Consider the following 15535-nt stretch of genomic DNA (forward strand, 5'->3'; position numbering starts at 1 on the left):
GAATGCAAGACTGAGGGGCTTGGCACTTTGGAGCAGGAGGTATGTGAACCTCTGCTTTCTTTTTATTGAGTATCTGCAGCCATCATTCTCAATACCACCACTGAGCTCTATGTTGTTCTTGTGGGCTAAAGTGTAAGGGAGTTCTGCTGCATGGACTCTACAAGCCAACTTAATGATTTTAGTAATATTTTATGATTCATATACCTCAATTTTAAAGACTTATATTTGGAGAAATCACCATTGTGACTTGCTACTGAACCTCTTTATATCCCAGTGGTGGGCAGCTGAATGGCTTCTGACTGCTCCTGCATGGAGCAAGAAGTGAGAAAGCTAATCAAAGGATATCTCCTGTGACTGAGCCATGCTCTAGGCAGGGTTTTGTGGACAGTTTTTTATAAGTTTCTCTGATTCTGATATCCCTGTTCATGAATGTGTGTGCTCTTCCTGCTGCCTTGGAGAATTTTAACAATCTTTGTATTCATTTTGTATTCATCCTCAGACAAAATATGTTTTCATGGCAGGAAGAAAGGAACACAAGGAAATGACTCACCCAGATAACAGCATTGAAATATCTTTTTACATTATATCCTGTATCTGCTAACAAAATAGCCATAAATATTGCAGTGATGCCAAAGCAGACATTCTCTGAAATGTTTTTAGAGGTGTTTAGAAATGTGGATCTGATAGATGAGGAAGGGAAAGAAAGTCACCCATGAACACATCTCTCTGCCAAGTTCATCCAGTTTGCAGCTGATGGGAGTTATGTAGAAGGTCAATTTGTGAAGAATGCTGTTAGAGAGTTTTTTTGGTAAAAACATCTGAAAGGTATACTTCTGTTTGGATTTGCAAATCCTTGGCTCAGCCATTGTTTCTGCACTAGGAGTTAGAAATAGGCAGCGTCAAAGTTGAAGGCAATAGCAGAAAGCTGAAATAGGTTCACATGCTCATCTGGGCCACCGTTTAACAGGGACAAATACAGCAGTCATCTTGTGGCAGATTTGCTTGGAAATGTGTTATGTAGTGATTTAGAGTTCAAGATCTGCATCTAAATTTCTTCACTGGGGTGGGCTGAAGGCTGTGTCATGTTAGTGCAGCTATACTGATTTGGTATGAGATCCCATTAAGTCAGTGTTAGCCTGGGAATATCTTTGCAATGTGCTTTATTGGGTGAAGAAAATGTCTTCCAGGAATGAAATGATATGAAGGAGAAAAAATATTTTTCTATGCAAGATGCTTTCTAGCATAACTATTAGCTGCCAAGAGAAAGAGAGATTTGGTAAAAAATTACGTAGCATTGTGTTATTTTTGGAACTAGCTATTTGAGTGTATGATTTTTGTGGTTTTTTTTTTGTTGTTGTTGTTGTTGTTTATTTGTTAGTTTTTTGGTTTTTTTTTTTCCTTTTGTTTTTTCCCCATTTTCTCTGGGACACAGTGGAAGTCCCAGACACACCTGGACTGCTTAGAAGAGTATTTATTTTCCCAGTATGTCACACTGTCCTGTTGCATCCCTATGCAAAGTACTACCTGTGTCCTTGTCCTCATCCTTATTAATACTGAGTACAGCCTGAGCTTCTCACCACGTGAGTGAGACTAAATGAGAATACTTCTGGAACTGCTCTATAGAAATTAAGAGAACAGAATATGGCCATTCTGTTGGCTTTTCAGAGCCAGATTAGATATTAAAATATAAGAAGTAGGAATCCTGAACAAGACTCTTTCCTCACATGATATTTTGCCCTTCAAGGTCACAAGAATTAGCAGCCTTCCAGTTGTATGTATATTCTTGCACAGATCAAACTGTGTGAACAATAAGAATGGAATTCCATGGTATTTCCAGAGCTGTCCCCTGTAGAGACCCATGGGACAGGAAAAGTGAGTGTGCTTGGCTGGGGGATGAAAAAGCTGCCTGCATCCTTCTGCCCCTCCATGCGCTTTGACTGTGCCCAGGTGTTTGGGATTCACATGACATTTGCCAGTGGAACAAAAGATGAAATAATAACTATTATAAAACTAACAGCAGGCAAACACAGAAAGTCTGTGATTTAGAGAAATTAGGTTACCGAGCCTTCTGTCTCTCAAATATGTGATCTGAATGAAAATCACTGCTCAGTTTTTAAATCATGTGTTGTTCCATAAACATAATGTCTAATCTTATCCTTGTTTACACACCCCTGTGGCACTGTGTGATATATAGATTTGTGAGAGGTCTAGAGGCTACTTCATTAATATGAATGAAACTGACTAGAAGTCAGATGCAAGGCAGTGCAACAAGTTGCCTAAAGAAGCTGTGGATGCCCCATCCTGGTGCACACGGCCAGATTGGATGGGGCTCTGGGCAGCTTGAAGTGATGGGGAGCAACCAGTCCATAGCATAATTGGGACTGGATGGGCCTTAAGGTCCCTTCCAACCCAAGCCATTATATGATTCTAGGATTCTATGATTTGGTGACTGTTTATGTTCAGTTTTTCATAGTGAAGCTGAAGTGATTGTATAAATAACAGATTAGAAGAAACAAAAATGAAGAACTGCTTGTTATTTTAGGGATATGAGGGCACTTTCACCTAAGTATGCTGTTGTAATGATTTAGAGGCCGTTGCTGTACAGTGGTGTCTGCAGGCTTTCCAGAAATGGCACCCAGCTGGGAGATGGCCAAATGTAACATCCTTCCAGAGTCTTCCTGAAGACTATGGAAAGTTATTTCTTTGTGTCTGGCTAATGCTGCATTTCACTTCTTGTTCATGGAAGCTCATGGAAGCTCAATGCCCAGAATGGTGGCAACAGGCAGAAGTACTTTGTGCTTGAGTCAGCAGGGAAGGAATAGTCAGCAGAATTCAGCTTCTGCTCTTGGAGCTCATCTGAGTTCATCTCAGGAGGTGAGAATGGAATTCAACCTCTGCTCCTGACACTCAGGCCTATTAGTGTAATTAGTATGAAATAAAAGCATGAGAAGTGTTTTATGATGATCTCTGACTAGATAATATCTTCCATTAATAGGTAGGTTATTGGCCTACCATCATGGCAAGAGAAGTTACAATAAAAATTTTATTTGGATCAGAGAGCAGATCACATTGTTTTCCACTACAATACCTAAAATCTAAGATAGAGGATAAAATGGTTCCATATCAAAATGGTGATTTTTTTTTTTTTTTTAATTTTTTTATTTCAGCCCCTGTACATCTGTTAAGCCCTGAGAAATTTGGTCTGATCTTGCAAGTTACCCTGCTTTGAGTGAGAGTCTGGACTAAAGACCTCCAGAGATCTCTTCTGACTTGATTTATTGTTCAACTATATCAGTCTAAAAATTATGGGTCTGTATTGTACACTCATAATTATATACGCGTGTATTGTAGAATCATAGAATTACAGAGTCATTAAGGTAGAAAAGACCACTAAGATCATATAGTCCAACCACTGAATCATAGAATGGCTTAGGTTGGAGGGATTCTTAAAGATTGTCTAGTTCCAACACCCCTGTCATGGACAGGTTGCCAGCCATTAGATCTGGCCACCCGTCACTACTCATCCCCACCATGACCATTAAACCATATCCCTCAGTGCCACACCTACCCTTTTCTTGAGCACCTCCGTGGACAAAGAATCTTTAAGGTTGGAAAGATGCATGCATATACATGTATATAAACAAAATCCATACATATGTGAATATATAAACATATATATTGAAAGATTTAGGAAGAGCTAAGCAAAAGAGTTCTGCACAGATACCTCTTGGAATCATAAAGTTTCCCCAAAGAAAGACACTGCAGATCCACATGAGCAGCTACATCTGCAATGTGGCAGTTGGAGGAGGGAAAAAGCAGATAGGGATATCAGGAAAACCACTCTGTCAAAATCTCACTAGAGCTCCATGCATATGTACCAATCTAACTCTAATGTAGAAAAAAGAACTGATCTTCTACTCTGGAACAGCACATCTCAAATATGCTTTTAGAGACTTGGATGCTTTCAAGTTTTTAAATGCTATGACACCTTTGTGGTCCCACAAGGTGAGAGAAAAAACTAATTTTTCTTACAAATCCTAGACAACCTTTTCACATTTATTTTTAATGAGTATCTTGGGGAATTCACATTATTTCTGCTTTGATTTAATGACCACAAATCCATCATGTATTATACTTTGAAAACTTTTATGATTCAGAAGGAATTGGATGCTTTTTCCCATGAACAATTCATCTTCAAGTGTAAGTGTTGATTTGGTTTATATTACATATGAGCATCACAGGGAAGTTCAGCAGGACCTTACAGTTGACTGAATGCAAAGAGGATCTGACCTGATGAGCAGAAGCTCCCTGGGGAAGAGGACAGCAGGGCTGTCTGCTGCACAGCCTGGGATATCAGATCTAGCTTTATTCTGCATGTCTACCAATGGATATTCTATGCTGTAAATTTATATCTGGCCTTTGAAATTTCTGCATCTGTACTCTGCTGGTGACAGCAGTCACAGTCATTTGTTCATGCCAGCCTTGTAGGATACTGAGCTGTAGAGTGGACCATTTACAGGAAATATTTATGACTAAATACCAGAGCAGGGACCTTGCAGTGCCCTTGTGCTCAGAACTGAGGTGACATCAGCCTGTTGCAGAACATAAATTTTTAAGCTCTTTCCTACATAGGTGGGATGCATATTGCAGAAATGGCCTGTGAATGTATTTTCCCACTGCAGCAGTGTGCAAGAGAACCTGTGAAGCAAGTTCACTTTTTATTTTCATACTATGTGAATGCTGACTGAGGCAGAGAAAGAAAAATGAACCACACAAAGAAATGTAGGGCCAGAGGAATAAAAATGGTGTCATAAATTCCAGTGGGTGAAAGGGGACAAATCAGACCTGATTTTTTCAACCTCTTTTTCATATCAAATGATCATTCTGTTCACCCACAGGACAGAATTTTGCCGAATACGAGCAATGATGTAGACTTCAGACTGATGATGTAGACTTTACTACAGCAGAGTAACATGATTAATGTAATACGGGGAAGAACACAGAGTAATACAATCATTAAGATTGGAAATTATCTCTAAGATCATCTAGTCCAATCACCAACTCATCCCCACTATGCCCATTAACCACGTCTCTCTGAGCCACATCTACATATTTCTTGAATGCCTCCAGGGTTGGTGACTCCACCACCTCCCTGGGCAGGCTGTTCCAATGCCTCTCCACTCTTTTTGAAAAGAAATCCTTCCTAACATGCAACTTAAACCTCCTCTGGCAAAACTTGAGGCCACTGCCTCTCGTCCTATTACTGTCACCTAGGAAAAGAGGCTGATGGACTCTCCTTTAGCTGTGGAGGATTAAATAAGTAGGGCAAGACACTGAATGCTATAAATGTGGGTGTTGCCTAAAATTGGTACCGATCTGTTGTACTTCTTTTCTGTTTGATCCCAGTGGCTTAAAGGAGTTAAAACATTTAGCACTGGTTGCTGTACTGACATCTCCATCCATCAGAGAAGGGGGGTTCTGGATATGTGGAACTTTGCTGCTGGGGCTAATCCCCAGATTCACACCTTCCTTGAGAGTGCCCTCCGAGTTTATTCCTCACTCTTTTCTATGGAGCCCCTTGCTCTAGTTTGACACTTTGTTGTAGTGGCAATAAAAGCTAACAGCCTCTTGAACCACTGTCTCCTTATCAGCAGAGTAGCATCACTATTCCTAACATCAAATGCTGCACTTGTGCTCTCAGGAAGGAACAAAGAGCACAGGAAAGCCAAGTGGGTAAACCAGCATATAACTCCTTGAAAGCACTGAGATGGTGTGGGTATGTTTACTTGTTGGCAGGTCTTTGTATTCTCAGGTCCTGCTACTGGAACTGGGTACTGGGAATAAACAGCTTTCCCTTAGAGAAAAGATTCGGGATAACACATTTGTCATCTACATCTTATTGACTTGCAAGAAAAATATGTGCTCTGTGTATGTCACAGAAAATAAGGAAGGAAATTTCAACTTGCTTGCATGCCATGCTGCATTTCTATTCAGTTATTTCAGTTTAAGGAACATGGAGAATTAAGTAGCTCCCCAGAGGTGTTTATGAAATACCTGTCACACAGCATGTTAGTAGCAGCAGTGGCACAGGAGTGCACAAATCCTGACCAGTCCTCTTCTCCAACCATGCTATCAGCTGGTGCCTGAGTATTTCCCTACAGATCCCGTTACTGCTGTGCCTGGGAGGCTTACCTCAGGCTTTTAGCCAAACAGCAGGTGAGAATCTCAGTTGCTCAGCTCCTTCTGTTGTCAACAGAAACAGATATAGGGGCAAATCATATCTCACGTGGGCTGAATTGCCCTTTGTGAGTCCTGATACCCTCCATTAACTATAATTGATAAATGATTAGAACTAATTAACGTGTATAAGGTAAATGTCTGAAATTACACAATGTCACACTAATCACGTAATTGAATCCTGTCATTTGCCCAAACTGGTGTGTTTGAATGTATTGGGAAGACGGGAGAGCACATTCAGGACCATTTGTCAGATGTTTTCATGGTAAGTTGAAAGATGCTACCTGCTGCATGTTTATGCATGCAAAGATCAGCTGTCAATGTGTTTCAGAACTGAAGGCATCTATTAAATAACCAGTTGTGTATGTGAGCAAACATGGTTGTCACTTTTGTTTATTGCCTAATTCATCCATTGAGTGTGCTATCTAATGCTAAAGAAGTGATAGGTCAAGGGGAAATGGTTTCAAACCAAAAGAGGACAGATTTGCATCGGATATAAGGAAAATATTCTTCATGGTAAGGGTGGTGAGGCACTGGAAAAGGGTGCTGAGAAGTGGTTGGTGCTCTATCCCTGGAGACCTCAAGGTCAGACTGGATGGAGCTCTGAGCAACCTGATAAAGCTGTGGTACCTCTGTTCATTGCAGGGGAGTTGGGCTAGATGACCTTTAAAGGTCCCTTCCAACTCAAACTGTTCTATGATTCTAAGTGAGAAAAATCAGTCTGACTTGACTGAAGGGTAGCTGATGGGCTGGTGGCATCCATGCCATCATTACTCTGGACTGAAAACGTGTTCTCAGTTTTGGAGCTGGAACTATGAGAGCATGGTTGATTAAATGTTTGTTGCATTAGCAACATACCCAGAAAATTTCTTCAAGCAGAAAATAGCTAAAATGAGTCCTTGGTTCTGTGCAAATCAATGACAAAATTTGTATGTATTAAAATTTCACATGTTATTGAAAAGAAGTCATAGGAGACTTGCTCATTCTTTCACTACTTAAAAATCACTCATCTGGTTTCAAAGACTGCAGACAGTAAGAGCGTGAATTAACATCATAATGGGAGAACTGATAACAAGGCAACAGAGGATGAGCAAATCATGCTGTAAACTAGCAATAATACATATGGAACAAAGCCCTTGGAAAAGAACTCTCCATGATTTCTAACAGTTTAAACAGGAAATCAACTGAAAGCAGGGTTCTTTAGAGTTTGAAAGACTTCCACACTGACTTTTAAAACAGTTCATTCAATTCTAGAAAGCTTTCCATTTTGCAAAATGACAGGCTTTAAATGTTTGTTTTTTTTTTTCAGCTTGGCAGCTTCAATTTCTAATTCTTAAGAAGTATAAAATATATTTCAGTCAACATGATAGTGAAATTTTCTGTCTGTATCTAAATGATTTCTTTTCCTGGAGTTTTGGTCAAAGAAAAAGTAGATATCTTGGCTTTACATCTAAATGATGTGGGAAAATGTTTGAGTGCTTAAAAACTCTGCATGACAGAAAAATTTTTGGGAATCAAGCAATGGAGCCAAGAATATTTAACAATGGACTGAAGAAAGTATGTACTTAAATCCAGAAAAATCAGATTATGAGATTATGTTTTCAAATTATTGATGTTCAAGTTACTGATTTGAATGAATGCACTGGGTGAGTACATTGGGGTAGGTTGTTACTGTCCTAAGTAACCTCAAGATAGTCAAATATCTTTGGGGATGAATGTAAGCAAAATATTTTCTACGTTCTAAGTGTGATATGGAGAGGGAAGAGACATGGTGATTATTTCTAATTTTCCATGGCTCTACCGATGAAAAGGCTTTTATGCTGTTTTCTGTGAGACACAAAATTAATAGATAAATCAAATACAGTTACAGCACTTCATGTGATATATGTACATTGACTATACCTCCGCATATGAGATGGTATGTGACTGTTCTTACCGATGTAGCAGACTTTAGGAGGAGACAAAACAACATAACATAGACAAACATAATGTGGCTCTGGTCACGTGTGTTGCTTCATCTGAATCGCATGCAACACTCAAATGAGAGTTTTGAAACATTTCAAATTCCAGCTGCTCTTTCTGAGAACATTATTATTCCTTATGATTGAACCTATATTACCAGAGCGTGTCTAAGCTCTTGCCTTTTCCTGAATCACCTCCTGTGGAATAAGGTAAGATGCAGGAAATGACCAGTCCCTTCTGCCCTTCCTTGATTTCTATGGCAAAGAAATCAAGGCATGTGGGATTCATGAAGCCTGGAATACTCTAAACAAGTCAGCTAGTAAGATGCTGGGAGGCCATAGCATCTTACAGTGAATGAAATGCTGAGTTCCAAACTGACAGTTTCACATAATTTCTAATGATATTAATGTTGTACTTTTACTGGTGGTCTCTTGAGACTGAGCATGTTGTATGATGTGTATTTGCCCTTCTGTACCTCTTGGAGCTAGTTCTCATAGAAAGCACAGCGTGATGTTCCCTTATTAGCAGTTTGGTCAGCTAGGCATATATCAGTTTAATAATACATAGAAATGCAAGCTCAAAGAAAATGCTTCAGCAGAAAATTAGGCACACAACAACTAGAGGGCATGATGCTTATGACCTACTTAGCCTTGCTATGGTGTAACATAAAAAAAAAAAATGTAAACCCAGTCCTTTGTGACGGCCAAAACACAGACCTGTCTTGTGCTGCACAAACAGTCCTTGTGAAATTTGCTTATATCATTACCAGATCACCCACTCTATGACTATTTTGTGCACATTCAATCTAACTTTTTGTACTTGATCATAAAGTTTAAAGATCTTTAGCACAGATTATAACTCTGTCCCACAAATTTAGATATTTTTTTTTACCTGTCTGATTTTATAGCAGGAATCATTGTTTTACTATTTCAAGGGCATTGGCCATTGTTTAGGGCCCAAATACTATGTAAAGAAGGCAACTCTTGGCATAGTCACAGTAGGCAACTGCCTAGTGTAGCAAATGGTGAAATGACCGCTGATCCTGAGACATGCCCAGCAAAAGCCAAATTGGCTATGACTGAAATGGAGACGGGTGTCCAGAAGTGTATATGATGGATGGTAACATTTCCAAGACGTACTGTTGCCACCTCCATCTCATCCTACTGTTGAAAACACCAACCTGATTTATATTTTTAGGTTTCTCATCATGCTTTCTTCCTGCGACAGGAGTAGCCTTCCTTAAATATGACCCTAGTTTGAACCCTAATTACTGGCTATAGGGAATTTAGCTTGCTGTTACTGTGACCAATGAATATTTCATTAATTACAGTGATATTCTGTGTGCACTGAAAGCAAAGTTATTACCTGTAAAGTTTACTTTCAGGAGATAATCTTTGTACAGCTTCTTGCCATCCAGATGTTTCATAGCATCACACAGTTTGGTGGTGTTTGGACACAGAGTCCGCTGCATTTTATGCAAGGCATGGGCCATCGCATACACAGCATTCACAACAAACATGATCTTGGATTCTTGCTCATAATTGGAACTGTTGATGGTGAAGTGCTTGTCACAAGTTTTTTTGTGTGGTTTTCGATTCTGGAGATTACACTGGAATTTTTGCTCCCAAAAGTCCTTGAACCAGGGGTTTCGTCTGTTATTGTATGGACTGAGGCTTTGGAAATACCTGTCAAACTCTTTAACTGGATGGGAAGCAAGCTCCAAGGTTATTGCCCCAGAGGCTATATGCTCATTACCTTTGACAATACTCTCTTGTGCTCCCCATCCATCACTGGCAATCCAGGTGAAGGAAACATTAAAGCGGTTGGCAGCTGCAATGAGCTCCCGAGAGTCATCGCCTCTCATGAACAGCACCACCACTCTGGCATTGGGTTTCTGCAGCAACTCTCTGATCACGCCATCATAGGACTTTCTGATGTTGGACCGTCCCACTTTCTCAGAGGTGGCGATGCAGATGTTGCGGAGACGAGCTTCCTGCTCAAATGCTTCGATCCCCGTCTCCCCATAGTCTCCTTCTGAAGCAACCGTTGACACATAAGTCCAGTTGAAGAACCGTAAGATTTCAGCCATGGCTTTTGCTTGGTAGAAGTCAGGGGGCACTGTCCTTGCAAAATAGTCGTAGCGGGATTTGTCACTCAGCTTGGCACTGGTGGAGGCATAACTTATCTGGGGGATCTGGAAGAGTCTGAGCAAATTTGCCACCTGCAATAAAGGGGAATAAAATATTTTTAAAGGGTGATATTTATAAAAAATATATATAGGGGAAGTAATAAGTAGTGATTGTTAATAAGATGTGTTCGGACAACAAAAGGTTAAGGATGTTGATAGAGGATACTGGTAATATTCTCTTGTGACTGCAGTATACTGAGCATGTGCTAAATATCTGTTCTGCTGTCCAGCTGTCTCCTCAAAATCCTTCTTGGGCTGCATCTGCAACAGGTCCTTTATTTCTGTCAAGCTGAGTCTGTTTAAACCAACAGAGAATTAAATAAAAATGGCTGATAAACTTCTGTCTCAGTTTATGCTTCTTACTAAGGTGTAGACATTTGCATGTCTTTCCTGTTCAGAGGTGTGATTCTTCTTCTCCAAGAGTCAAGGCAGTTGATAAACAGATACACTTAAAAAGATGCAAATTTCTGATTTATGTAAATATTATGGATACATATGTACAGACCTCTTCTTTCACAACACTTTCTGACCTCATTTATTCATATATTGAGTCACTGCCTCTCCTACTTTTCACTTTTTAAACAGTCTTCTGAGCTGTTCTGACTGTAGTCCTTATGAGATGGCAGATTTGTTGTGTGCTAGTTCTCCTCTTGTGATGCACTATGTAATATTGAAAGTAACACTTCCAATTTTATGATGCTAGCCTACCATGACAGAAGTGGATGTCTGTGGTATGGAATAGAAGTTGAACCTTCCCACCAAAATTCCATTGCATTTTGTTGTGTATGACAAATGACAGCAGAGGGGCGGTCTGACAAAATGGTATCTGACACGGAAGTGTGGATGAAGCAAAGATATGTCACTGAGTTCCTCCATGTGGAAAAAATTGCACCCACTGACATTCACTGACACTTGCTGAATGTTTATGGAGTCCAAACAGTAGATGTGAGCACAGTGAGGTGGTGGATTGTTTGTTTCAGCACTAGTGACAGCAACACAAAAGACAACTCGTGTTCTGGATGGCCATGCATGGCTGTCATACCACAAAATGAAGAGCATCTTGATCAGCTATGCAAATCAGTGGAATATGACTAAGGGAACTGTGTACAGAGTTGAATATTGGCTTCAGTGCACTGGGAATGGTGGTGGCAACTTTGGAATATCTCAAAGTTTGTGCCCATCAATTCTCACACAGGAACAGGAGGAACACTGTACACAACTTTGTTGGGACTTATTGAAACAGCATGAAGCTGAAAGGGACAGTTTCTTGGATCACATCAATACTGATGACAAGATGTGGTGTCACCACTATGAGCTGAGCCAGACTAAAGATGGCAGTCCAAAGAATGACAACATGACAGTTCCTCAACAAAGATAAGTTAAAGATGCAGGTCTCAGTGGCTAAAGTGATCTGCACTGCTTTTGGAATAGGAAAGGAGCAATCCTTCTGGATTTCCTAGAACCTGAATGAACCATTCCCTCTGACCACTACATCACAATACTGACTAAGATGAAGTCTCAAAATCCCAGAGTCAGACCAGAGAAGAAGACAGTCTTTGGAACATGATAACTCCAGATCCCATACCTCCAGATCCCATATCAATTTGAAGCACATTGCCAATTGGAGCACATTGCCAATCTTGTCTCGACTGCCTTACCACACCCACTGTATAGTTGGATTTAATGCCTTCTTGTTTCTATTTGTTTGGTCCCATGATAGATGGGCTGAATAGGCAACATCTTCCTAACAACAGTGGGTCACCTTCACTGGTCCAGATTTTTGTGACTATGGCATGCAGTCTCTTGTTCATCACAGGAGAAAATGCATAGCTAATGGTGTCAACTAAGTTTAAGAATAATATTTAATAGCTGAGAATTTGCTCTACTGAATAGTGTTATTGTGCTCTTTGTAGATGTCGTTGTTTCCATGGAAATAAATAGGAGGCATTACTTTTGGAGCGACTTCCATAGAACAAGGCAAATTTTAAAGAATTAGTTGTCAGTAGCAAAACAGACAGCTCAGCAAAAATAGCCTCAATAATTGTATTGCTTTTTGGTGTCCCTTATCTCTTGAGATTTTGTAGATGTGGATTATCTTTTATTTTAAGATAACATTGCAGAAGTCAACCTCCTGCTGTATCTCAGACTCCCACTGCAAACTGATGTTTTCCAGATCAGAATCTGCTGCCTAACCATATGTGCACAGTGACTTTCACAACCCCCTGAGCTGTCTGAAACATGGGACCTAGGAAGACCTTGTCCTTGCCCCTCTTGGGGCAGTAGGAAGAAGTGGGCTCAGGTCTGTAGATGTCTGTGCCTGGGTTGCTGATCCATGCCTTAGTAAAATAGATATCTGAGAGAGGTTTTCTTTAGCTTAAACTAATATAAAACCTTGTCTACGCTGCTTGGATGGTTTATTCTCAAGGGAAACATGGGACAGTGCCCTGTGGTGTTGCCTAAGGGTGTAGGCACATATGGGAAATGCTGTGGCTGAATAAGTTACTGTCCTTCAGGTAACATCTGACACAGTCTTAACAACATTGCTGGATGGTAACAGGCAATTAACTGCCTTATACTAGAACAAAGGGATTTAATTTTCGTTGTGGACATTTAAAATAATAGATATAAAGCAACTGGGTGGGGCTGAGAGGCTTGGTTTTTTCACCAGTGTGCAATGGATGGTCTGAGTATTGTCTAGCCTCTGTGAGTCGTAACAATAATTATGTGCCCATATATTCAGATGCTCATATGTCCTCACTCAAAAAGAGCACTTTGATTTGGTGATAAGGATGTCCTCTGTGCAGCTATTCCAGAGCATTTATTGCAGAACTGTGTGGTCTGGCATTGCTATTCTTGTCTCAGTTTATCCTAGTAGGAATTATTTTGTTTGAACTAGACCATAATAAGAATATATACACATATTGTTCTGCATTTTTCCCCCCAAATTGGCCAATTTTGTACACAAAGCAATGTTATTCAGTGTGTAGTCAAGCCTTCACAGAAAGATAGTTCTAACAAAAATATAGCATGTTATCTATTTATTTATTCATTTCTATTAGTTTAAGCATCAAAGCTATTTCTATACAGGGAAACAGAACTACTGCCTCATTTCATAAGCAGTCTTGCACCCTAGAGGTCACTTTTCTAGCAATTCTGCTTCCTATGTTACAGGGACAGGAAAACTTCTCTAATGCAACACTCTTTGCTTTAAAGCTCTTCAGTGATGTCCAGATGGTAGATTTTTTATGAAAGAAAACAAACAAACAAACAAAGAATAAAAGAAGAGAAATTCTGACTATTCATAGAAGATGGTGACCCAGTGGTTCCCAAGACCTGTGACTGATGATGGAGCTCAAGGAAGCCATATCTGTTATTAATTCAGATCGAGAAACTCCTCTGGAAATTTTGAAGTTGCAATATTCCGACGTTTTGATTTTAAGGACTAATTTTTCAAAGGAACTCTGGTTTCAGGCTAGTTCCAGAATAGTCCTGATTTTTAAAGCTCTTTCTGTGCTGACCTGAACATGTTATTCTGAAAATCAGATCTTGACAAAATGAATAACAAGATCAAAGTGCAGGCAACAGGTTCAGAAAGAAGCTGATATTCTAAGGCTATGTTATGTTCCACAGTGTTCCAGTGTTGTGCTCTGCTGTGTTTAAGTGTAGTACAGGACAGTGTAATATGAACCTGGGTTGTGCGTACTATAGTACCAAGGTTGCACCACCTGAGGCTGCCTTGGGATGTGCACTATAGCTCGGAACTGCAGTGTAAATATAACTTTAGCTAAGTGAAATAATCTGTTTTGGCAAAGCTCCAGGCAGCACTTTAATCAAGACATAGGGCATGAAATTAGAGACTGAAATCCATATGTTGGCACTTAAATAGCTGTAGTAGCCTGCTTTTTTGGTTTTGTTTGTTGAAACCGACGGGTTTTGCAACCTTTGAAAATGAAGCTGGATACTCTGTTGTTGCAATCCTAAAGCAACTGCTTTGCGCAGTTTGCTGTGAACAAAGCAGAGTGACAGGAAACCTTTAACTGCCATCATGTTGCTGGATTTATTAGCATGGAGACTGTCCTGTGCTGAAGTGTCCAATGCCTGTGAAAAACTGGTTGCTCACTCCATTGTCATAAGAAGTTGCCCAACATGAGCAGGGCAGAAAGTCCCATCTGTGCCATGTCTCTTGGCAGGAGCAGACAGCTATGGAGCTACAACTGTAAGGACCCAGCTCTGCCCTTGTTTCATCTCTGTATTGCTACTACTCCATTCAGAGACCCTGCACATCAGGGACCATACAAATACTTATGGGAAATGGGCAATATAGTTTATAACACTGAAAAGGTCTTCGTAATAACTACATGCAAGGAGCAGTGAATTATGTGCAGCTCTCAATCACAAGAATTTGGCTTCCCAGTGTGTTTCTGGCCATTCACTAGTCCTGATGATAGACAGGATCAGGTAGGTAAGACCTGTGTGTATCAGAAACCCTGGTCTGTCTTTTCATTTGTTGAAGGAGATTTATGAAATTCCATCAAGCATTTTGTCTATCTCATGTAGGATTTTTTTTTTTTTTTTTTCCTGGTAATAGGATTTATTTCATTTTTTTTTTAAGTTGGAATTTCCCTTCTTCTTGGACTGTTTTAATGTGTATATACTTGGGGAACGCAGGGAACACTTCGGAAAAAGAAAAATCTCCGAAGTGCTAGGACAGAAAATGTTTCTTCACAAGCATGTATCACACGCTGGTTGGACAGAGGAGGTCACTTGTTAGATCGCAGTGCTCTGCACTTCTGAAATATTTTCCATGTGAGAATCTCATGATACTTAGCAAGGTTTAATAAATCTAGTTTCACAAAACTCCTTTGAGACAGACAAGTACTGCTGTTGTTGTTTCGAACAGATTGCAAATTAGGCTGCTGAGCAGAATGGGAGTGAGGTACAGGTAGATAGTGACTACTGAGACACTGAAGGAATCTCCAGTTCACCAACTGTTGGTCTGTCAGACTCATGGCTCTACCATATCTTTTGCTATTGTCTTGGCTCTCAGTAGGCTCAAGGTCATGTCTCTTATTTTGGGAACAGTTTGATCCATCCACACCAATACTTTCTAAACGCTGCTAAAATCTCTCATTGTCCAATTTCTTTCTT

The 15535-nt window shown here is 40.0% G+C and overlaps 1 protein-coding gene across 3 annotated transcripts in view; it reads right to left on the minus strand.

Annotated features, from left to right (window-relative positions):
* Positions 1–15535, minus strand: part of GRM3 (glutamate metabotropic receptor 3) — a 110468-nt gene that overhangs the window by 25718 nt on the left and 69215 nt on the right. For all 3 annotated transcript variants that reach the window (XM_090135174.1, XM_090135172.1, XM_031604108.2), the window contains exon 4: positions 9565–10420. In XM_090135174.1, the coding sequence (XP_089991300.1) occupies positions 9565–10420 (856 nt within the window). The remainder of the gene's footprint in view (positions 1–9564; positions 10421–15535) is intronic.

The sequence above is a fragment of the Phasianus colchicus genome, chromosome 1 (genome assembly GCF_987193195.1).
Source record: "Phasianus colchicus chromosome 1, bPhaCol1.hap1.1, whole genome shotgun sequence".
Lineage (NCBI taxonomy): Eukaryota > Metazoa > Chordata > Aves > Galliformes > Phasianidae > Phasianus > Phasianus colchicus.